General features: G+C 40.5%; 4 protein-coding genes across 5 annotated transcripts; 1 reads left to right on the plus strand and 3 right to left on the minus strand.

Moving 5' to 3' along the window:
• Nucleotides 1-131: 131 nt before the first annotated feature.
• LOC113672651 (uncharacterized) lies at nt 132-6,913 on the minus strand. Of its 2 annotated transcripts, none has more exons than XM_027188960.2 (6): nt 6,362-6,913; nt 4,710-4,895; nt 3,246-3,484; nt 2,328-2,586; nt 1,018-1,569; nt 132-706 (listed from the first exon to the last, which is right to left on the minus strand). In XM_027188960.2, the coding sequence occupies exons 2-6, from the start codon at nt 4,873-4,875 to the stop codon at nt 171-173; spliced, it is 1,752 nt and encodes a 583-aa protein (XP_027044761.2). In that variant the 5' UTR covers nt 4,876-4,895; nt 6,362-6,913; the 3' UTR covers nt 132-170. The 2 variants fall into 2 exon arrangements, with proteins under 2 accessions (XP_027044761.2, XP_027044762.2); XM_027188961.2 differs by lacking the exon at nt 6,362-6,913 and adding an exon at nt 5,771-5,952.
• A 3,962-nt stretch (nt 6,914-10,875) lies between these two features.
• Nucleotides 10,876-22,764, plus strand: LOC113672655 (putative histone-lysine N-methyltransferase PRDM6). Its single transcript, XM_027188970.2, has 5 exons — nt 10,876-11,138; nt 19,087-19,243; nt 20,249-20,529; nt 20,909-21,173; nt 21,488-22,764. Exons 1-5 carry the CDS (start codon nt 11,106-11,108, stop codon nt 22,171-22,173), a joined length of 1,422 nt encoding a protein of 473 aa, XP_027044771.2. The 5' UTR covers nt 10,876-11,105; the 3' UTR covers nt 22,174-22,764.
• LOC149046373 (uncharacterized) lies at nt 12,760-13,791 on the minus strand. The gene has a single exon (XM_089203163.1). It carries the CDS (start codon nt 13,789-13,791, stop codon nt 13,147-13,149), a length of 645 nt encoding a protein of 214 aa, XP_089059289.1. The 3' UTR covers nt 12,760-13,146.
• LOC149046372 (uncharacterized) lies at nt 12,760-16,607 on the minus strand. The gene has a single exon (XM_089203126.1). The coding sequence runs from the start codon at nt 16,605-16,607 to the stop codon at nt 14,235-14,237; it is 2,373 nt and encodes a 790-aa protein (XP_089059252.1). The 3' UTR covers nt 12,760-14,234.
• Nucleotides 22,765-23,489: the final 725 nt, after the last annotated feature.

Here is a 23,489-nt window from a genome sequence, read left to right on the forward strand (position 1 = left end):
GGAAGTTACACTTTCTCTGTTTGCATACACATCATTTCTTTCAATTCCGTGTTACAAATCTATCAGTTTTTACCTCCCAAAAAAGTAGTCGTATGATCTGATTTGGGTGGCAAGAAAGCTTTTTAGCTGAGTCTGTTTATCAATTTGCAGCAGCTAAGCTGACTTTTAATCTATCCCATCTGCCAGGGAACACAGTCCCCAGGGACTCGCTGATGTCTCGCTAAATGACTAGCTTGTGAAAATGTCTTGTGGCATTTCTCACAATTGAATGGCTTCTCACCGGTGTGGGTGCGTATGTGGTTGTTTAAGGTGGTAGCCCCTGAGAAAGAGCGCGAACAGAACCCGCACTTAAACAACTTCTCATTGGTATGCGTGTCCACGTGGCTTCTGAGTTCTGACGGCGTCCCATATGAAAGCGTACACTGGCCGCACTGATACGGTTTATCAGGGGTCTGGGAACACTCATGCATTTGAAGAAGAACCCGCTGAGTGAAAGTCTTTAAGCACTGCCGGCACCTCCACATACCAAATTCATCCGGAGACAGAGAAATTCCTGATATGTTTGTTCCTAAGTGTTCATGATATTGCGGTGTGTGGAGAAGCGGAGGCATAACAGGACGAAGCGCTGGCATTACACTCTTCACTCCATCTCCATTTCGCTTGAGAGCTTGAACTTCATTCGTGCGAGGAGAATGTTTTTGATCATCTGGAAAAGTCACAGTTGGGCGTTTCTATCTTAAGTATTAAACTAACAAGAGGCATGCCAATACATTAACTCATGGGAAGTTACGTTCTGGCCTAACACGCTTTAAAATATGGCTTTTGGAAAAAGCACTCGTTTTATGGAAAACATATTTTTTCTATGCGTCGAAAGCAAGTTAGAGTTTCTGTGAAACACGTAGGTCTGCAAATAACGGGTCACCTGCTTCAGCAAAGGGCTTTCATAAGTAACACTAATTTTATTAAATCGACCCTGTGTGGAAACTTTTTTTTTAAGTGAATAAATTTAGTACTCACTATCGAAGAATTGTAATGGCGGCATTTCACGCAGAGCGTTTATTTTTGTTGGAAGTCTTCTTTCGTTATTAGACAAGGGATCCTCATCTCTTTGCCGTTCCCAATGTTTATCAGACATATACCCTCGGGTTGAATTTTCAGTTTTCACAACTTTTTCTTGCGAGTCCTTGTTCTTTATTTGCGGCGAATAAAAATTGTTACCACTGGGCGCAGGTATTTGCGAAAAGTTCCTGAAAAATTGTCCATCAACTGTTGTCGTTGCGGTTAAATCTGTCTCAATCATTTTACTTTCAACTGAGCCTGCAGCGAAACTAGGACCACCTCTAATTCCAGAAGTGCCAAGCTTGTCTCGCGGGAAAACATTACCCGCACTGCTTGAGGGGCGTACGAAGCGTGGAGGTGGCTCACGTGGTGAAGGGAATCTAAAACTACCCGTATTAGGATTATCATGTGATTCTTGAAAACCGTGTGTTTTTGGATACCGTGTCACTGGGTCAACAAACAAACTGGCGGAACTGCAGACTGGAGAGCTTTGGGTATTGGAAGATGACACTGTGAATAAAAAAGGAAAACTAAATGTGAAATTGCAGTCGAGCGGTCTTAATTTACAAGCCATGGAGGGAGTAAGTTATGGGGTTCACATTCGGAGGATTCATAAACTCTTAGCATCTTTCATACGGTCATTAAAATAAAGTTCAGGACACTTTGTCACTCAAAACAGATAAAACAAATAAAAGTTATGCTCAGCGCCTTCGATCTACACACTTAATAATATACGTGAAAAAATTACGCGCGTTTGAGTGGCTGAAAACGAATGTATTTTTCATGTAACACGAGTGCAAATTACAAATAGCACACGCACTGCCAAATTTCGTCAGTCTTGACTTACTGTGATGCGTTTTTCATGTAAATTATTAACAAGTAATGACATGATTTCTCGTGCAATTTGATGTAATAAGGTTTTATAAACTTTTCAAAGACCACAAATTGCACTCGCCCAACGGGCTCGTGCAATTTTGTTGTCTTTTTGTTGGGGCTTATGAAAATCAAATTGCACTCGTATTAATATTGTTTAAAATCCTGGTGGTTAAAAAATTTGATCACAGCATAGTGGAAACAGTGAATAGTAATTCTCCGTTTGTGACACTGCCTACCCCTTTTCGCTTTAGTTTTTTAGTTCGACTTACTAGAAAACAAGACTTTGCAAATCATTCTCAACTGAAACATTAACCAGTTCTCTTTCAACCCGTTATTGAAGATCAAAAAAAATTTTTTTTTCAAGGTGAATTGAAAAATCAACACCGCCTTACCAGATTCTCTGAAGAATTCATAGTCCTGTATACCAAGAGGAATTCCAAGAAATTGTGGATATTTTTCATCGTACCAAACCAGTAATTCTGTCCCGGGGGGGACCTCCTTAAACGCCCGGTAAAAAATGTTGCCACAGTATTGAAAAGCGTATAGATTCTGCTCCTTTACATGACGTGCGCATTGAATGAATCGCATCCAGCTGGAGTTGTCTTCATCGCGTCCGTCAATATAGTGACTTAGGCGGCCATCTTTGTAGATCTATGAAGCAAGAATTTAAATATTCAGCATTTCACTTCTTCTTCAGGTTGGGCAAGTAAAACGAAGCAAGAGGACGGGAGGCAACGTGACCGAGAAGTTAAAGTGTTTCACTTGCCATCTGGTGCTTCCAAGTTCAACTCCCAACCCTCCCCCTCCCCTGCAACTTACTGGATTACCGCACTGTGATTTATTTCCAAGTCCTAAAATAAAACTAAACCATTTTTCTCCCAATATTTTAATATCAATTTTTCGAAGTTAGATATCTCTCTATGGAGGACTCAATCTTTTAGATTTTTGGTATGTAATCAGTGTATTTATTTTCTTCAGAGATGCGTATACTCATAATAATGTTATGCTCAAAATAAACGCACATTTTCGGTCAATTTCTTTTTGATACAGAATATATCCATAAGAAGACACCTTCATACAATATCAGAAGCTCATAAGAGGACATAAATCTTTAGAATATTTCATCTTTTCATAATTATTTTCTAAATTATTTCAAAGTTATATTTAGACTCAAGCATGTCAAGATCTATTTACAGACAAATGAATGTGGCAACTCCGAAAAGGAGAAAGATATAAAAATATCTCAAGAGGAATTACTTTAAGATTGAAGCCCATATAACAACCCACTAAACTATTTTTTCAAATCTCACCTCCCATAGATATCCTGTTTCATAATTTGAAGGAAAATTTCGGGCGGGCAGGCGGCTTCCTTCATACGGGCCTATCCATGTGCCCAGCGGAATGTGCTCTTTCGCGCACACTCCATAACCAGCACCAGGAATACTCGATCTACAGAGATGCACTTCATCCGGGAATGATCTAATGGCGTTTGTGAGCCGAGGCTTCTCATGGTCATCGGTATTGTTCTGTTTTTTGGAAGACGAACCTCCTGTGAAAAATCGATTGAATACTTGAAAGGGAGGACTATTTTGAATGAGCAGTTGTACTGTTAAGTATCTGTTCCTCATAAGGTAGCTTGCAACAAAGGTACATTTAGCCTGAGGCTGAGTGCTCCGAAACTTTCATCTATGTCATAGTCAAGTGCCCGTCAGATGCCATGAAAAATACAGCAGTGCGAGATCGCGTAGAGTGATTGGAGGGAGCTAGGCATGACCCTGAATACTGGAGCCTCTATACTTCGAATGATTCACCCCGCAAGGTGAATCAAGATCAGAGCTTATCGACAAGGACAAGAATAAAGAAATGGTGCTATGAATAACGCTAAGAATTTTGTCATATCAAGTGTGGATCTGTTACGTGCTTAATCAAAGCCTTACTTACAGAATAAACAGACTCTACATGACAACATCCAACTGACCAAAACCGCAACGTGAAAGATCATTTCCGATCTGTATTTTACTTGCGTTTCAAAAGAAGCCCTTTTCTAAAACCTTTCACCGGAACCTGAGCTTTTCTGACTTAAATGCACTCTGTGGATATTGACAACCGTTGTAGTTTAAAAAAAGGTCTGGAAAATGAACAATTAATTTGTGGCTCGGATACCAATGAATAAAATTATGTAATAATTGTCAAATACAAAGACACATTCATCGTCAGGAAACCTCAAGATTGACAGAAAACTAGACGTTTTCCTTTTCACGTGATTTCTAGTCGATAAAATTTTTGCATAGGATTTGCAGAGTATCAAATGTTTCCACTCCCTCCGAAAAGTATTGCTTCTAGATAAAGGAAAGTGCAAGCGAACAATACACACAAGGGTATATATTGGCATAAATTACTCTGCCCATGCAAATTTTTTTGTGGTAATTACTCAGGGCGGACATAAAAACCTCGTAAACACAACAGTGAAAGCGGAAATTTTTGGAACAATTAAATTAATTCAATGTCAACAAAAGAGAATAACAACTTTATCAATGCTATCCCGAATATTTTTATGAATGCTTCAGGGTCTACGTATGATTCGAAACATTTGGTAAATGGTGCGGTTTTATTTGGAAGTAGAAACGGGCTTGTATTGCTTTATGGTAGTTTTAAGAGCTGAGTCAAATTCCCTCCTGTATCAAAAATATCAGTGATATTGTTCTTAGCCATTTTTTTAGGCGTACTTGATAAATAATTGGTTTTACCGTGATGTTAACAAGCTGTTTTCGTACCTTGTTCGTCTTCAACCTTCCGTTTTAGTTTCTGCACGTCTATAACTCTGACTTCGCGGGAGCCATATAAAAGTAAATTTAGAGTTCTCTCGTCGATCAGACAGTAACCATTTCCCCCACAGTATTCTTTTTTGTCTTCTTGTTTTGAGCCGGTTTTGTCTTCCATTTGTAACCAGCGGGTTTATGCTGCATGAGAAACAAGCATTCACAATTTCATTATTTAAACATTGTGTTTTAAGCATAACACTAAACTTCTTTTGTATCAACGAAAATAGATTTGAAAAGCCGAAAATTCGAACTCAATAGTTGATATTCATTGGAATGCACTAGGAAAATTTTAACCAGCTGCGAGGCAGGAAAGTTCGTTCCATTGGTTATTTTTAGAAAATGTTTACTCGTTTTGCTCTATGACTCTCTGCTTTTAAGCAACATACAAAAAGACTCGTCAATTTGTTTTCAGCAGAACATTCTAGCCTTTCTTAAACCCTAACTAATTAAGGTAACTTAAATTCAATACTTCCCTGTCATCGTTAAAACAAACCATATCTGTAGCCTTACTTGAGTTGGAGAGGTATCAAAATGATAATGAGTCTATATTAGTTTTAAGTTTTATTTACGATGTAGCTAACTATTTCTTCTGAAATTAAAGACACTTTTGGATTTTAGACTGAACTTTGAGTTGCCTGCAATCGCGTGAAGATCAAACTTTTTTCAGAGGTTTAAAATTTCTTTCACCATGGATTGAAGTAGTGAGTTAATAGTGATGAATGTTGCTGTCTGCCTCTGTGCAGAACTGGGGGAAAAATTTGGCCAGCGCTAAAAGAAGTTGATCGAACCAGACTTGAAATGTCCGTTGATTGAATCATAGACAATAAAACTATATCATCTGTATGACCTCGATGGATTTTATCATGAAGAGAATTGCTGGAGCAAAAGAGCGATGGATACATTTTACTTTTCCGCCATTTTTGTTCTAATTTCGAGAAAAACATGTTGAATTATTCGCTGTCCCTTCTCGCTGCGTAACTCTAATTGGTCCGAAAATTTTCCTTGTTTGTTACCTCGTGTAGTGGAAAATTCACTTTTTGTTCCCGTTTGTTTTGATGACCGCGGGCCATGGACCAAAAGGTCTTTCCAAGCAAGGTAAACCACACGTGAGAAGAGGGAAAATCCGTTTTAAAGCATTTCCTTCTTGTATGACAGAGCATAAGGCGTGGATGAGATGACAAGGTTGATATCAAATGGCTGTGTTTATGTTGGCCGACCGGTTTAAAGAGAGGAAGCAAGCAACATGTACGTTTTTACAGGAACGTGTCTGAGAGCGTGTCTTCTGTTTTTACGGGAACGTGTCTGAGAGCTTGTCTTCTGTTTAAGAGTTCTCCTGCTGACCGCGAAATTCAGTTCTTCAAGATGTAACTGCTGTAGGTTGCATACGTCCACATGGAAGTGATTTTCACAGCTCTCTGTCCCACAAGGCTTTATGCCGAAGCATGCTCACAGAAATTGCGATAATATTCCGTTGATTTTAGTGGAGAAACCTCTTCATTAGTGGTTTGAGTTGGGTCGCCGGGCTCAAAATGCAATCTGAATGTTCATTTTCTCCACTATCTTACTTATTAAAATACGTTCTAAGGCAATCAAACTTTACTCACCAAAATGAAGTTGCCTTTCCTCCTCTCCTTCCGCGAGGTTGGTCATTCAGTTCGTTTTGACGGCAAAACTATGCTTCGTTAGATCTCCAGATGTGTAGAAATACAAGAAAACTTTCATGTATCACCCTTACGGAGCATAAAATATATAATATATCCTTAACCTTTTGTACTTCCATGCCGACAATAATTATTGTTCTCAAAAATTCCGCATTCCGGTGGCTGTGTCATGACCCGCCATGACAGTTCGGCTCAGCTAAAACAGCGCGCGTGTTTACACTTCTTTGTGCAGCTTAAATTCTGAAAATGGGAAATATTTTCAACTAAAAAAAAGTGAGGATCGAAATCAAGGCCTGTTGTTGCAGTGTGGTGACTCTTTCCCTTCAAAACAAGTAGAAATAAGTTTTCCAAAAGTGGCGAAAAGAAGCTGACTCATAGAATCTGTATATGCAAAGTAGACATAATTACTCACTCATTACGTGAACATGTTTATTGGGGTCTCTACAAAATATCATTGATGGAGTCCCCGGCAGAGAAATACTAGGTTCTTATTTGTTTGTTTACTTGGAAACGAAGCTTTTTGAAGGCAGTATCTGATGCATACTCTCTCGAGTGCGTTTAAATATAGAATGAGAACTAAAAAGACCACTTAACTATTTTTTTTTTCTGCGATAAGTTTTTAGCTAAACCGGATAGCGCTATACTCGAGTTTGGCAAATAATCAAAATAAATTCTGTCACATACGAACGAAGTGCCCAATTCTCTTTTTGATAATTCTGAGACTGGATTATCTGTTAGCGTCGATCGCGATGAAGAAGGCTTAAGCCTGCATTTCTTTACAAAAAAAAAAAGAAGAAGAAGAAGAATTTAAAAGAAAAACATCCTTACAATCATATCCGTGTGGGATATTTTAATCTGAGAGGTCATCTTATATAGGAAACCTGGAAACGGAAAACTTGAACAATTTCCTCAGCAATATATGACATTCTTCATCGGAAACGGAATACTCGCTCTTGTGGAGGTTTCTAAAATTGCCCTGTATTTGTTTTCATTGACCGACAATGTATGCGGAACTTTGTACTATCCAGAAAGAAACTTATTGTGCACTATAGGAATGATTGTTTTCCATAATATTGTTCACGTCTGGGCCATTATCTCATTAAGAATGACATCATTCACCCGCAACACGGAAAATCTTGGATAAATTAAAAAAAAAAAGGTTTGTGTGATTCGCACTTTGTCACGAAAGCAGGTCAGGATTGAGTAAGTCTTGTATTTACCACAACTCAGATTGTTAGTCTTTTGAAACTGACTGGTGTTCATGTACTAGCTTCAAACGGCTTAAAGTGGATGCAATATGCCTTAAAGGTGTATTTTAATATTTGTATATTGACCATACAGCCCTGATATTAATCCTCAGAATTTTGCCGGAATCCTGACAGAAGCAACGAGTAAACTGCGAAGAAGTTATTTCAATAGCATTATAGCTGATTGCAGGAACGCTTATGGAAGAGGAGCAATATTATGGCCTGGAAGTTGAATGCCAAAAAAAGCTCCTGGCATCATTTTGTTTTCTCGTCGAGGGCACATGAAACTTTCATGTGCCCTCGACTTCTGAGAAGTGTTTGAATTTCTGAAACTAGTGGTTTCACTCAGTCTGAAAAATCCTATTTGTTAACAGTTGCGCGGCTGAGCAAATCTAATCTATTCAACAGTGAGTTTTAAACTAGTTAGTATTCGAGGGATTTTCAAGTTCTTGGGTATTTTTTGGAACAAAGAAGGACTGTCGTAATGACTGCCTGTTGCTTCGGTATAACTGACATCAATTTATCACAAGTTTCCTCATGACCCGCGATTTTTTGGTTCTAGAGAGAGATTACTAGCTATAGAACATTGGTAAAGAATAAACAACCTAAAGAGTGTTAAATGGAATTGTCTTTTCCGGAAAAAATCTTCAGGCTTTCATTCAAACTTAACGAATTTGGTCTGAAGCATAAATACAAACTAAGTAGGAAAAAGAGTTATTTGAGAAATAGTGAAGGAAGTTAATACGTTTTTGAAAAAGCCCAAAGGTGAATTCAGGCCTCAATTCTCATAGAAATTTGTCACATAAGTGCAGAGGCTTTGCACATGCGCAAAAAAATGGCGGGAAAAGAATCCGGGTGCAAAAGAAAGTTGAATGCTGCAAGTAGCTAATACAATGCAGTATTTTTCAAACCAGATTAAACTGAAGTGTGATTAATGATAAATGCAAGTCATTTTAGAGGCTACTGGCCTCGGATGGCTGTCTTTGTTGCGTTGATCACAATCTTTTTGTCATCCTCCTCAATATAAATGTTACACCCTTAAATTTAAGCTACTGACAAGTGCGCTTCAGTAACGCGCTATTAGTAATCAAACACGAGGAGGATACAGATAATACTCGCTTGAAAACGTTGCACCTTTTAGAACGTGTAAATTTTTTGTCGATATTCTACGGTGCAAAGCTAATAGTCGTAAAGAACTCGCCTTTTTCATGTGCCTGTCACTTCTTCTCTGTCGATCTACAAGAAACAGATGGCAGAAGTCTGCAGTATATGATAAAAAGTGCATTAACAGAGGAATTCGCTCACTAAAAGCTGCGACAGACGGGAAATAAAAGCAAGAATACCGAATTTCAAGAGACTCGTAAGTGGCTCCCACATCTAGTTCAGCTGGCTTGCCTAGGCTTTAACTGATCCATCAGCCAAGGTTTCAGCTTCGAGTTCCATTTAAGGACTTCGGCTTCTCACTTAGCTTATTACAAAGTATCATGTTTATAATGAATTATTAATTCAAGTGACAGGAAGTGGAAACAAGACACGTAAAAACCAAACAGGAATTATAAATATATTTTCTTGGTTTTTACCACTGGTAAAACAACCCAACTGCAGTTCTAGGCAACGACCAAAGTATTTTATGCTTTTTATTTCATTTCAGTCAATTTAATTCCATTAAATATTTCAAAATTTTATACCACAGATACATACCTCGTTTCAGGTTTCATAGGAAATATCAGACCTTCAGGGAGAGAATCGATTTTTAAAAATTTTAGTTGAGCACTCACCGTTTAAGAGCTTTCACTGGAAACACAAACTGCTGTACGCAAGCATTATATATCTCCTTATTTAAGGATGTTTAGCGATTTTATACTGATTCAATTCCTTGTTTCATTTGATTTTAAAACCAAGACTGGAGCTTATACATCGCGTGTTATAAGCCGTTGATTTGCAAGGGTGATATCATCATAAAGAGTGTCAATTTTGAAACTTAACTTTGAATTTGTTAGCTCTCAGAAAAAGGCCATATGGCCCTAAGAGAAACAGTCACTTTTAATCGCGAAAATGTCATATGAATTGATGGCTCGTAGACGTTGTAAAAGAGAGTTGAAATTGTTGAAACGTTAGCCCCCTTAAATCTGCTAAAATCAAATCAGCAACGTTCGTTGACATACAAGGTACGATTAACTATCATGACAAATTTGTGTTATTTACTTTGAAATGTCACTGAAATTTGTAAGATTTGCTATCCATTAATATTCTAGAAAAGCTTGCATTTTATTTTTGCAATTTTATGCAGGTACGTCGGGGTTTTGAGTTCCTTGTCATTTGTTTACGTCAAACGCATTGTGGCAACTCTGCCCTGTTTAAAAGCATTGTTGAATTCCTCTTTGAAATAATTTCAAAGAAAAAGCAAATATTTATTGAAGCTGTTTCTTTTGGACTGTAAAAGCATTTGAATAGGCTGTCTCAAAACTGTTTCCAATTGTTTGCCTCTGTTATTCTGATCAGAAAGGATTGAAGAGCACAGCTCACTAATGTCAAATAAACCCCACCCCGATCTACTGCTGTCATGCATTGAAAACCTACCAGCACGTGGGTTCAAGCGTGGCTCATTCAGCTCCATTCTAACGCAATTCAAAGCACAAAAATTGAAGCTGCATTTCGTTGCTACATAGTTAAGTGAAAGCATAGAGAAAAATATTTAAACGCAAATTTTATATCTTGGCACTGCGGTTAAACTGCGGTATTTATACTTTCTTTCAAGGCTCTCTTTTTGCGGCACTTAACCACTTCGTTGTTGGAACGTAGCACTTATTGCATATCACAAATCAGTTTTTGAAAGCCGAAAGATAAATCTTAATACTTCTCTCTGCGACAAATGAGTACTTCGCTACGTGGCTGCAAGACATATAAACTTTCTTTCTTGCCGTTTTTTTGCAGTTTGATTGAAGTTACAGTATAGTATGTCGTGATTCGTGCACTCAGTGTTCCCTTGCAATAGATATTGATAACGGCTCCAAAGCAAAATGCGCACTGCGGTCATTTATCTCACTTTGATGGTGAACCAGGAACTCAAAAAAGGGTATAAAAACTAAAAGATGGTTCTCGTGTTCAAAGTATTTATTGTTCCAGCTTTCAGGGCAAGATATCGGAAATTTTTTTTCGCTCGTTTTTGAAGCTTGCCATTGATATGGCCGCCCTCATTAAATATTTATTACATTGTCTTCAGTGTTCCACAAATACGGAGTACTTTTGAACACCGCGAGGGCGAGAAGGATTCTTAGTAGATCATTCTTAAAATAACCAAGTATTTGTGCTAGATGTAAAGAGGCCTCGTGCTCAAATTGATCTAATTGGTCGGTTGATAACCGAATTACATTTGGTAAAGTGGCATGCATTAGATTAACAGGGCTTTCTGAGAAACACTCGCAGTTGATGAGGCGGCGATGAACTTGGAAGAGATCCAAGCGCTTTCAAAGGTAAGGCAAAATAGGTCTGTTATTACTGATGATCATTAGAAGAAAGGCAATTATTTCACCTTTTCAGCCATGACGTATACGAAATAATGGAGGAATACGAGACTGAGTTTTGTTCAGTTTCTACTTAGCGCTGTTCTTCATTTTGTTGCCGCCTCTTTCCTCAGAACATTTTGTGGCGAGAACTCAGCTCAGTTTTGCCATCACTTCTGTGTAATAGTCTGGTTTGTTCACCATTCTCCAGTTGTTTGTCTTAAATGTTTTTCTATTTACTTTGTGAGCCTCCCTTTTCTTGACCCCTTTCTGATGAAAGTGGCTCTGCAGCCGTCGTAAATGGTCCCTGGCCGTCTTTTGTTTTACTTTCACAAGAACGTTTAAACAAAAATGTCACCGGTGAAACAAAGAATACACCAGCCCCATTATGTTGGATTATTGAAAGTTATTTCTGTGCACATAAATCGTATTTTGATTTTAAATTGTCACTGAAATATACACGTCGAAGTGTTAGGAGAGACGTGCAAACATTCAAGTGGCCGAGTTGTCATTAGAACCTCTCTCGTAAGCTATTTAATGTAAACTATTGTACCTACGAATTGAAAAAGACTTCTGCTGTTGTATATATTTCGTTTCGCAATCGAATCAATACCACTTGTTGGTTTGACGATTTCAGTCATTCAAATTTTGGGATTTTTTTCTTTTGCGTACTAGGAAGAAAGAGCTGAATTGTGCGTAAACAAAATGTAATTTAAAGAGAACAGTAGACATTTATGTTCTTGCGACATTCAGGATCACTTCAAGCAGCGACATTTTTCTTGAACCATTCAATTCTAAACATGGCTAAATTTACTAGCAGACAATGATTGAGCAACTAACCCAATCATACATCGTCAATTTTGAGTCATTAAACTCGTTATTTCACCGAGATTATGGTTCAGTTTTGAGGAATTGAACTGTAACGATTACTGATTTTATATCTTCAATCGATCAGTGTTTTAATCGCAATACTGAATAGTTTCAATTTAAGAGATAGCATAACTACAGAAAATGTTCCTAAGTGGTCTCAAACAGATGATGGCTTTTACGACTAACGGTTAAAATTTGTCAATTTTAAGGCTTAACGGCAAAATGTTTTGGCCGTTTTGCGGCTGACGCTTAACCTTTCTGAAACCCTCTTTGTATGATGTATTGTTAATTTGTCGTAGGATTTTCAACGTGTATGAAAAAAGAAATTACAAAAAAGAAACTCAAAGATCCATTTTCATTGAAATGTATCTTATATTCCTTCGTCGTTCTTTGCAATTTAGCAGGAAGTTTCGACACCACTTGAAGAGGTTTCCTTTTTGGGGTGCGGCCGCAATTTGACCAATCAGAGATCGAGTTTTAAGTAGCCCTGATTAGCATCGTAAGCAACCAATCACGGCAGTTTCGCAATATTCAGTTGGAAGGATATCTCTTTAATTTCCGAAATCAGACGATTACGTTGATTCTTTGATTAAACGGATATAAATTATTTTCTAATCATTGACTAAACAAGACAGAGAACGATTTTTCCCATATAAATTTCCACATATCTGTTTTGTAAACTTTGTCTTGTTTACTAGGGATAGAACTCTGACGAACGAGACTCAATTAAACTGTTTTATTTCGCTCTCGTATTCGCTTATTTACATCAGGTGTGTAAAAAGCTACTCTGCAAAATTTGTAAGAAATCACTCTCTTATACGATATTTTCTACATTTTGATTGGTTGTTGCCGAGTACTGATTTAAAAGGGTCATTCAAGGTTGCGTTAATTATGTAAACCATTCAATGTCCATAGTGTTCGCACTCATCATCTGACATGTGTCACGCACGAATCAAAGTCTCCGACACACTCCCCCATGCAACATTGCGTGCAAGGGTGCATTCACCTAGGAGACTTAACGAATTCAACTAAACGAAAAAGTTCTCTATAAATCAAACGTTTCAATTAAGTTCACAATTTTGAAGTTCAGTGAAAAGGAAATTGTGATTCATTGTTCATCTTCAGCAAGGTCCTGGATTCGGGCTCTGGCAGCAACTGCAGCATCCCGTCTCGGCCTGAAAACTAGTGCGTTTGGGTTCAAATCTGCTGTGGGAGTGTCTGCATGTGTCTCACAAGCCTGGTCGCAGTTTAGCTCAAGAGGGTACAGGTGTTGAACAGGCCTCTCTAACATGCCGTTTGCTGTCTTGAGTTGAACTGCGCGGATGATTCCGTCCTTCCCGGGATAGGTTCTGTTTACTATCGCCAGTGGCCAACTCCCACGATTCTTGTTTTCGGTCTTTATAGTTACGACATCTCCAACATTTGGCTGAAATTTGGCCGCTTTGTGTGTCAGGTTGTGCCGCTCCCTTAAAGCTGTTAAATATTCTCTCTGCCACCGCCTCCAGAGATTGTTCTTGCAGTTCCTGAGGTATTTAGCGCGTTTGCGTAGGTCCAGTTCTTTGATCCTCCCTGTTTTCTCTTCTGGCAGCTGACTCGTTCGCTGAAACAGGAATGTTGACGGTGTAAGTGTTGGTAGCTCGACATCATCTTCTACATAACTTAATGGACGTCGATTGATTTGTGTTTCCACGTCGAGCAGTACCTCGCTCAGCTCAGTCCAGGTAAGTACACCTCCCCCAATGACTTTGTACATGGCGGACTTTACGACTCCAATCAACCGCTCGAATTGACCTCCCCACCAAGGAGCCCGGCTTAAGTTAAATTTCCAGGTTATGTCTTAATCTTCAAGGAGACTTTGGAGGCGCTCATCTCCTCGCAATTGGCGAAGCCATTTCGCAGCCTTGATAAAGGTGCCTCCATTGTCTAAGTAGATAACACGCGGTCTGCCGCGGCGAGCGATGAGGCGTTTAAGACAGGTAATAAAATTGCTTGTCTCTAGACTAGACAATAATTCTAGGTGCACGGCTCTGGACAGGCTACACGTGAAGATAACCAAGTAAGCTTTCTCCTCGCCCTTCTAGCGTTGTTTATACTTGATAGGACCAGCAAAATCCGTGCCAATAACTTCGAAGGCTGTTCCACCATCTGTACGGTCTGTAGGCAGTAGTCCAGGGGGTGGTACTGTTAAGGGTGAAGCTATGAAACGTTTACAGCCCAACAAGCAGATCGCACAGACTTCACTAGCTGTCTCAGGGTTGGGATCCAGTACTGTTCACGAATCGCTGCCATGGTAAGGGCCACACCTCCATGTAAGGTTTCGACATGAATCCTCTGTACAAGCTTCCTCGTAAACACGGCGTCTGCTGGCAGGTACACTGGGTATTTTCCTTGAATTCTCCCATGACATTCGAGAATTCTATCTGCATTGGAAACGAGGTTGAGTTTCTGCCTGGTCTGTTCAAAGTGCGGTTTCTGTAAATCTTGAGACTGGACTCTTTCTATCCACCAGTTCTTGGTCTCTTGAATGTCTTGGCTAGTAAGAGGTCCCTTGCGCACCCTGTGAGTGGTGAACCGTCGCACCCAAGCTTGGATGCGAAGAGCTCGGCGTAAATCATGGCGTTCTAGGAGTTCGTCGAACACGTTCCGTTCTTGTTCAGGTTTCTCATTTGCTAGGCTTAGCACTTCTCGGATGACTTTTGCCTCTTCTTCTGAGGTTTCGGATTTCACGGTAACCGGGTTCTCTGGCCACATTTCAGGATTACGTAGCCACGCTGGGCCATTCCACCAAAGCTCTGCGTTGGTTACCTGGCCTCCTCGACTCGCCAGGTCCGCTGGATTATCGGTAGTGGGCACGTGTCTCCACTGGATCTGTGGGTATTGTCTTATTTTTTGCACGCGGTTAGAGACGAACTGTCGGTACTGACCATTTCCTACAATCCAGTGGAGGGCGACGGTGCTGTCCAGCCAACCGTAGATCATGGGTTTGGGTAGTTCTTTTAGAGCGTTTCTTACGTTGATGACTAAATTGGTAGCCATGTGAGCGCTGACTAACTCCAACCTGGGGACGGTTAGTTCTCTCTTGGCTAATCTTGCTTTTGCTGCAACCAGGGTTTGAGTGATTCCATCTTCTTGGCGTACGACTGAATACACCACTGCTCCAGCCCCATAAGTTGACGCATCCCCAAACACATGTAGCTCAGCGGAGATGACTGGTTGTTGATAAGGTGCTAAGGGTCTTCGAGTGGTTACTTCCACCGGAAGTGACTGCTCCCACCTTTGCCAGCGTATTTTCAGATTCTCTGGGATAGGTGCGTCCCATGATACTTTGCAGTCGCACGCTTCTCGGTAGATTTGCTTCCCTTGCAGTGTAATGGGGGACGCTAAGCCAAGGGGGTCGTAGACTTTCGCTAGTTTGGCCAGTACTTCACGTTTTGTCGGTGCACTACTCGCGCTTGGGAACTGCACGGCGATAGTATCTTCGAATTTGTCCCATTTTACGCCCAATAGCTTTGACTCACTTGGCTTGACTAGTAACTGTTGTTTTGCATAAGACTGATCTTCGCTTGATGTGGCTTGGGCGCTGTTTTTACGTAAAGTAAGCTGGGCAACTTCCTCTCCTTGTGCAGGTTGGGTGTCATCTTCCAGCTGTGCATGATTCGAGTGCCATTTGTGTAACTCGAATGTGGCATCCTTCATAATTTTTTGCGTCACCTCCTTTCGTGCTATTGCTTGCTGTACGTCTTGACCGCCTGTCAACAGGTCGTCTACGTAGAAACTTCGGCGTAGCCGCTCTACCTCCTCCGGGTATTTCTCCGCCCAGGTATCGAGATGGCATTCAAGAACCCCACCTAGTAGAAAGGGTGAGGGGGCGAGCCCAAAGAGTACTCTCGTGAACCGGAATGTCTGCACTTCTGAGTCCGAATCTGTTTGCCAGTGAAAACGGAGGGCATCTCGTTCACTCTCGTGAACCCGGATTTGTAAGAAGGCTTTGTTAATGTCTCCCGCTAGGACAACTGGGTAGGCTCTCTGCTGAATTAGAACGTCCCATAGTTTGTTTTGCAGCGCAGGCCCTGGGTACAGACAGTCATTCAGTGATGGTGAATCGGGTGTTGCTCGGGCAGAGGCGTCATAGACGATCCGCATCTTTGTAGTTTCAGCGGACTTGCGAATCACGCTCTTGTGAGGGATGTAGAACTCTTTCTGTGGCTGTGAAACAGGGGGTGCCTTTTCGATAACGCCTTCTGCCAGCTGTTCTTGAATTATCGCGTCGTATTGAGCCGTCAGTTCCTCGCGTTGAAGTTTTCTACTGAGGTTCTTGAGTCGTTTTAAGCTACCTTCCTTGTTTGAGGGCAGTTCTGCGTGGTTAGCTTTCCATGGGAGGGTGGTCTCGTACCAGCCTTCTGGCGAGCGTGTTAGGCGTTCCTTAAACTCATCAAATACCATCGACTGGTCATGATCTGCTATATCACGCAATCCCAGGACGTCCAATCTGCACAGATCTTCGTAGTTGCTTTGACTTGTCTGGGTGAGAAGCATGGTGTTTTTGTCAAACTCCTTTCCCGGGGACATCAGAAACCATCCGAATTTGGTGAGTTCTGCGATAGGGTCATTCTCTTGTCCAATTCTTGGCTATGTTTCCGTTTTAATTCTGGCGTACTCCCCACTGCCAAGCACCACGTGAACCGGAAGAGACGCTTTTGTGTCATCATCGTAAACATATACGCCTTTCAAGTGTGGGTGCTTCTCAATTAGCGTGCGATAATTAGGGTTTTCAATAGACAACAACTCTGTCTTGTTCACTTTGGTAGCTTTGACGGACAGCGAAAATTGATGGTTGACAGATCTTAATTCGAGATCGTAGACTTCGAGTTTGGCAATTTTAGAGGACATCAGCATATCGATCGTTTTTGTCTGGACATCGGTTGGCTTTAAGCGAAGTAGTTCGATCAGCTTTGCCGACACGTACGAACTGCCAGCTCCAGAATCGATAAGCGCTCTGCATTTAATTCCGTTGACCTCTATGATGACTACTGGGAACAGACCCTCTCCAGTTTGGTTTGTTGTCAAAGCGACCCCATGTGCTGGTGGCTGGTTAACTTGGCTTGTCGGGTTTGGTGTGTCACAAATCGACGTGTGGTGACGCTTATGGCAGCGTTGACAGGCTGATTTGCTCGGACAATAGAACGCGCGGTGGTTCCCAGACACACAATTGAAACATAAACGCTTATTTAGTAAAATTTGTCTGCGATCAGCGACATGTGTCACTCTTGTACATTCGATGGCTTTGTGATCTTCGCCGCAGTAAACGCAAGGCCAACAGCGGGGTTTACCATCGGCGTCCCGACGCGTGTGGTAAATTCTTGCTTGCTGGCGTACGTTCCGTTTTGTTGATTGCTGTTCTTGCTCACGCTCACGCTGGTTTATATCCATTGGATTTCTACTGGTCCACAATCGAACTGCTTCTGAAAGTTTTGCAAAGTCCCAGCTTTCCCAGTCGGGGTCGGTCCGGACGAGATCTCCGCGGATCGCTGGCAATTTGTCTAATGTCATAGACACCGCCCCATTGACTTGTTCCAGTTTGTTTAGTGTCTGCAGGGCTTGCACACAGTACGTTAGCTTTTCGCTAAATTCACCAATTTTTCTCGGGTTTGGGCTTGATATTGAGGGGAGATCCAGAATCTCTTTGATGTAAGCTTTGACGATTTCTGACTCCTTTCCGAACCTCTCGCTTAGGATACTCTTCGCCCGATTGTATCCCTCAGCCGTGAAGGGCAACGCCTCTATTGCTCTTTTCACTTTGACATCCAGTAGTTCTCGAAGGTAGGTAAATTTCGTGATCGATTGAGCGCCCGTTTTATCGATTGCTTCTGTGAACTGTCCCCAAAATCGTGGCCAGTCCATATAGGTACCGTCAAACTTCGTTATCATCAGTTTAGGCAGCTTGGCTTGTATGTCGCTTGGCGTCGTCGTCGCTTGTTGGGGGTGTGGCTCAACTTGGATTTCTGCCTGCATCTCTATCTTCGCTTTGTGAAACTTAAGTTCTTCTTGCTTGACAATTGCTTCTACTTCTCTTTTGCGGTCGTCGATCCACGTGCACATTTTATCCACTTCGCAATCCGCTTTTTCCAGTTGTGCGTCGATTCCGCTGTTCCACGCCTCGATGTCGGCAATTTCTTCTTTCGCACCTAGTTTTGTCGCTTCTACTTCTATCCGCATTCGATTTAGTTCTTTACTGAGGGACCGCGGGGTGGACAAATGTCTTTCGATCGCTTCTGACTTCCCTGTTTCTACGATGGTGTTCGTTTTACCAATGCTCATTTTAAGCTGTGTTACTTTGATATCTAGATTCGCTTCAGTCGCTTCCATCTCCGCAATCTTCGCACGGGCGGAAAATCAAGACTAAAATTATACTCACAACAGTTGTCCTTACTGTTATCCTTCGGAATTGTCGCGTTGCCGGAGGTGCCACGTTTTGTAAACTTTGTCCTGTTTACTAGGGATAGAACTCTGACGAACGAGACTCAATTAAACTGTTTTATTTCGCTCTCGTATTCGCTTATGTACATCAGGTGTGTAAAAAGCTACTCTGCAAAATTTGTAAGAAATCACTCTCTTATACGATATTTTCTACATTTTGATTGGTTGTTGCCGAGTACTGATTTAAAAGGGTCATTCAAGGTTGCGTTAATTATGTAAACCATTCAATGTCCATAGTGTTCGCACTCATCATCTGACATGTGTCACGCACGAATCAAAGTCTCCGACATCTGATTAGTTACGCACTAGCTCCGATTTCCGGAACTAACTCCGTTGCAACATTGCGCAACGACACCATGCGACAGAATTTCATTGAACACTGCTTAGCACGATTTTTCAGACTAAAGAAAATCTAGTGAAGACAGTAACTAGTTGAAATATTTGTGTCAGGAAGGTATCTTATAATTACCCAAATTTAAATCCAATTTTGTCGCTTATAAACGAATGTTGATAATGAAAATGGTAATGCTTGCTGGAATATTCACATATCTTGTACTTTAATTCTAATTAGATGGACGGTCCGCCATCATCAACAGGATCTGATACTTCTTCACAGTACGGGGGGCATTTTACTGAAGAAGATCTGCAGTATGTTCTGTACGGAAGAAATTCTGTGGAAGAGGTACACATTTTAGAAACGATGACTGAAGAAGACATGGAAAGCTCAGGTAAATTAAAGGTCGATGAAGATTTTAAAATCGTACTGTAGATTAATTATATTAAATAATTTTTGATGAATTATTAAATAATAGGTCGATGAAGAAGTAAAGCGTTAACTCTTACTAAACGATTTCGGGGTCCACACATGTATGTATATGACCAGCCACAAGTCCGTGTCGGTAGAGACCGAGTGAAACGAGGTCCGTACCGTCATGACCTTCACGTCACGATTTTTCTAGTTCGTCGTGAATACACGGAGTTTCTAACTACACATTTTACGGTCTTAGAACTATTTATCCGGTGGACAGTTACCTTGATTTGATCGGGCAAAATCCTCCCCGGAGTCGCGCGGGATCAACTGGGACATTACCCGGTCCGATTTTGGGAAAATATGAGCCCTTGCGGGACCGTAAATGGAGCAATCTAATTGGTTGCTTTTAGCTATTGGCACTCGAACCTCCTGAATCGCGTAGCAACATAAGTTACGGACCGAGTTTTTCCCTTCGGCATATGAATCAAGCGCTGGCATAAGTCGTACAGCGAAACTAAACAAAGGAGGATCCGTAGCTTATAGTGTAGACTAGTAGGTGAAGGTTAATAAGATATTTATTTTCTGTTCTGTGCGTCTCCAAAACGGTTCAACAAACAAGAGATTTGCACTTCCAGTGAAAAAGTGGCGATGCAATAACTATAAATTCTGCTAACAAGAACACCTTTAATTTTTGAGGGTCGAACAAATTAAACTTAGAGATAACGATTTATTTCTTTCCATCGTGGTGAAAAGAATAAAAATTTGACACTGAATCCCACCAAATATTATGTTCTAACATTACACAACATTTCAGTTGCGTCCATGGTGTGGTGGCAGACTTTATTTAACTGTCAAAGTATTAGGCTTTTGACAGACTAATTCGGAATACTGATAAAGAAAATAACTTAACAGAAATATAAAAAATGAATTAGCTCCTAATAAAAATTAGTTTATTTCACTGACACTCGTTATTATACAAAAGAACAACAATCCAAGGTCCCCAAAACAACGCCAGATGGAAGATGGATTGATGTAGCCATGGAAATAGGTCAAAAAAAGTCTGCAAGGAATGCAAAACTAAGCTACGCTGTGGCCTCGTTCCCGGATGAAGTGAAACTTTGCCTGTCTGGAATCCCAGGGGAGGGTTATGGAGTTTGCGCAAAGCAGCATATTCCCGTGGGAACATGGATTGGTCCATATGAAGGAAAGTACCTTTCAACTGATATCGTTACCCCGGATATAGACACGTCATACATGTGGGAGGTATGTGCGCGCGTAGACCATAGGTTTATCACTTTTAAATTAATACACCAACTTTTAATCTTTGAAATGTCACAATCTCGAAATCAGGCACTGTTACACCGTTACACTGTTTTGCCTGAATCGCTGCAAGTTCACTGTATCTCACTGATAAATCATGCGTCAGGTTTTCTAAGTCTTATTACTGAATTCGGCTCCTTTGGAAGACTCAACCCCTTTCCTTCTGTAAAGCTCAAGACAAATAAATCATAACTCGAAGGCTGAGCAAATAAAATTCACAACCCTTTTTTCTTTTTCTCTGTTTAAGTTCGTCATTTCTTTTGCTGATCCAATAGCACTAAGGTCAGCTCCAACAAAAATACCTTATTCTCTTTTGCTGCAGGTCTACGAGAACGAGAAACTGGCCTTTTTTTTAGACGGTAGTGATATGGATACTTCGAGCTGGATGCGCTTTATTCGTTGCGCTCGTCACAAAGAGGAGCAAAACATGTTTGCATTTCAGCACAACAAGAGTATCTTTTATCGCGCTTTCCGTGAAATACCAAGTGGTACAGAGTTATTGGTGTGGTATGATGATAACTATTACTTGCAGCACATGGGGATACCTGTCGGTAACTGGACAAAGGATATTTCACAACACTTTCCAGGTGAAATATTTCTTAAAAACCAGTTAAACAAAATTATTATATGCCTCAAAAACGTTATGTTTCTGATGCCATATTTAGCAAATATTAAGAGATTGCTCTTCAAACGGACCCAAATTAAGGAGTAAATTAACTCACATTAGCTAAATTTTTATTCTACGACGAATTTCGAAAAACGTTGCCTTTCAATTCTTGAGTTCAGAAAATACACATGCATAAATGAAGATATTTTACACATGACTGTGTAATGCTATTTCAGCAATTATTATATAATTTGTTTTCATCTTTTTCAAATGAAATCCCATTTTCTTCTCTAGATTTCGAAGGAAAAGCATCAAGCACGAAGCATGCTGACAGCGTCACTATTTCAAGTGCGCAACCACAGACGGAACAAGAAACCTCTCCTGATAATGTCAGTCACGAAGCTGACCATCAAGCAAGGAGCAGCAAGCCTAATGTTAACTACAGCTCCCCTCCTTGTAAGCGGCTGGTGGACAAATCATTCCTTCAAGAAACAGAACGACCTCTCAAGCGGCCTCGAAGGCAACAAGAATCGAGCAATAGTATGTCACCTGCAGAAAACAACTCGATAACCACCACAGGAATTCAGCTGACTACTGGATACCGCAAGATATACGAGAAAGTTCTGGAGAACTTCAGGGAGTGTGATGATTTCAAATGTGGTCAGTGTAAAATGTCCTTCACTCAGCGTTCTCTTCTGAACAATCATCTTTGTTCGCGCATGTCTTGTAAGCCCTACCGATGTGGCCATTGTCATGAATCTTTTGCTCAACCAAAAGAGCTGCGTATGCACGCAGTTGTTCACGTGAGCGAGAAGCCCTTCAAATGCGGGTACTGCCTGCGATCGTTTAGTGGAGCGACCACCTTGAATAATCACATGCGCACGCATACTGGAGAGAAGCCATTTTCGTGCGAACGGTGTGGGAAGTCATTTTCACAAGCTTCCCAGCTTAGTCGACATCGTAGGATTTGCGTAAATTAAAATTTTTCAGGGAATGAAGTTAGCTGCATCCTGACTGAAATCTTAAAAATGATAACTCTCATTATGTATTACAAATAATGTTGAAGAGTGCCAAGTGAAGTGAGTAAAACACCATGGAATGACAACTAGGGGGATTTTAATCTTTCACTTAGCTTCACATGTACAGGAGGTAACATGTTTATGTCCACTGAGTTATTAACTTTAGAGTAGATTCTTTAGATGAAGAACGCTGTATTGTAGTTCGGCTTGGTTTCTTTCTCTCTCGCGTGTCCCTAATATATAAATATTCCGCTTATTTCACTGTTTCATCGTAAAAAGAATTGGATTTCTCTTTAGGCTATGTGATTAGCTTACATTCAAATCAACTCATTTTTGAAATTTCTAACGCAATTTATTAAAATAAATAAACCTGTTTTGGCACGGCACGGCTTTCATTAATTATCATAGTTATTTACCGACGTATGACGCGTACAGCGTCTTTGAATATTTATCCTTAGCAAGTGGTTATGTATACAAGCCGTTGATGTAAAAAGGCTATTAGTTGTAGTGCACCTTTAATTGACGATTATAATAAAATAATTGATCACTTGATTACTCAGTCTCCACATTTCATTCTGTATGGCGATTTACGAGTTACCATTAACAGAGTCTGTGGGATGGATGGAGGAACGTTATTCTGCAACATTAGAGTAACTCCAATCTAATACCAGCACTGTACTGAAGTATTGTTGAAAATAACTGAGTCAATCGGTAATCAGACCACATTTGTCCACAGTTTAAAAAGATGTGACCTTGTGAGGAATTTGTAGGATGTAAAGAAACTATGGTGTTGCGTCGGTGGGCGATATCAAAAGAGAACTTGGTTTAATCAACTGAGTTAATGATGTAGATTAGCCACTGCAATTTCTTAAGTTGATGTTTCGGGCATTAGCTCTTCGTCAGAGTGGATGACGAAGGTCTAACGCTCGAGACGTCAGTTTTAGGAATTCTCTACAGTGGCTAATTTACTTTATCAACTCAGTTAATAAAACCAAATTATCTTGAGCTGTACAAGCTTCGTTTGAGGCGAACACTGTATTGTTTATGAGGAGCAAATACGGCCTGCTAATGAAAAAGTATTGATAAGATATCGAGATAATTTAACCTAATTGCTATAGTTATATCGGTTGCATTGCTTCAAGAGCTGTTCATATTTGTGATATAACCAGTACTATTGCGGTTGAAAAGAATTTACAGGATAGATAACATTTTCGCGCAAGTGTTATCATATTGGTGTATATTAGTTCATTTGTGACATACAAGAACTTTGGAGCAAA

The sequence above is a fragment of the Pocillopora damicornis genome, chromosome 4 (genome assembly GCF_964200805.1).
Source record: "Pocillopora damicornis chromosome 4, jaPocDami1.2, whole genome shotgun sequence".
In the NCBI taxonomy this organism is placed as follows: domain Eukaryota; kingdom Metazoa; phylum Cnidaria; class Anthozoa; order Scleractinia; family Pocilloporidae; genus Pocillopora; species Pocillopora damicornis.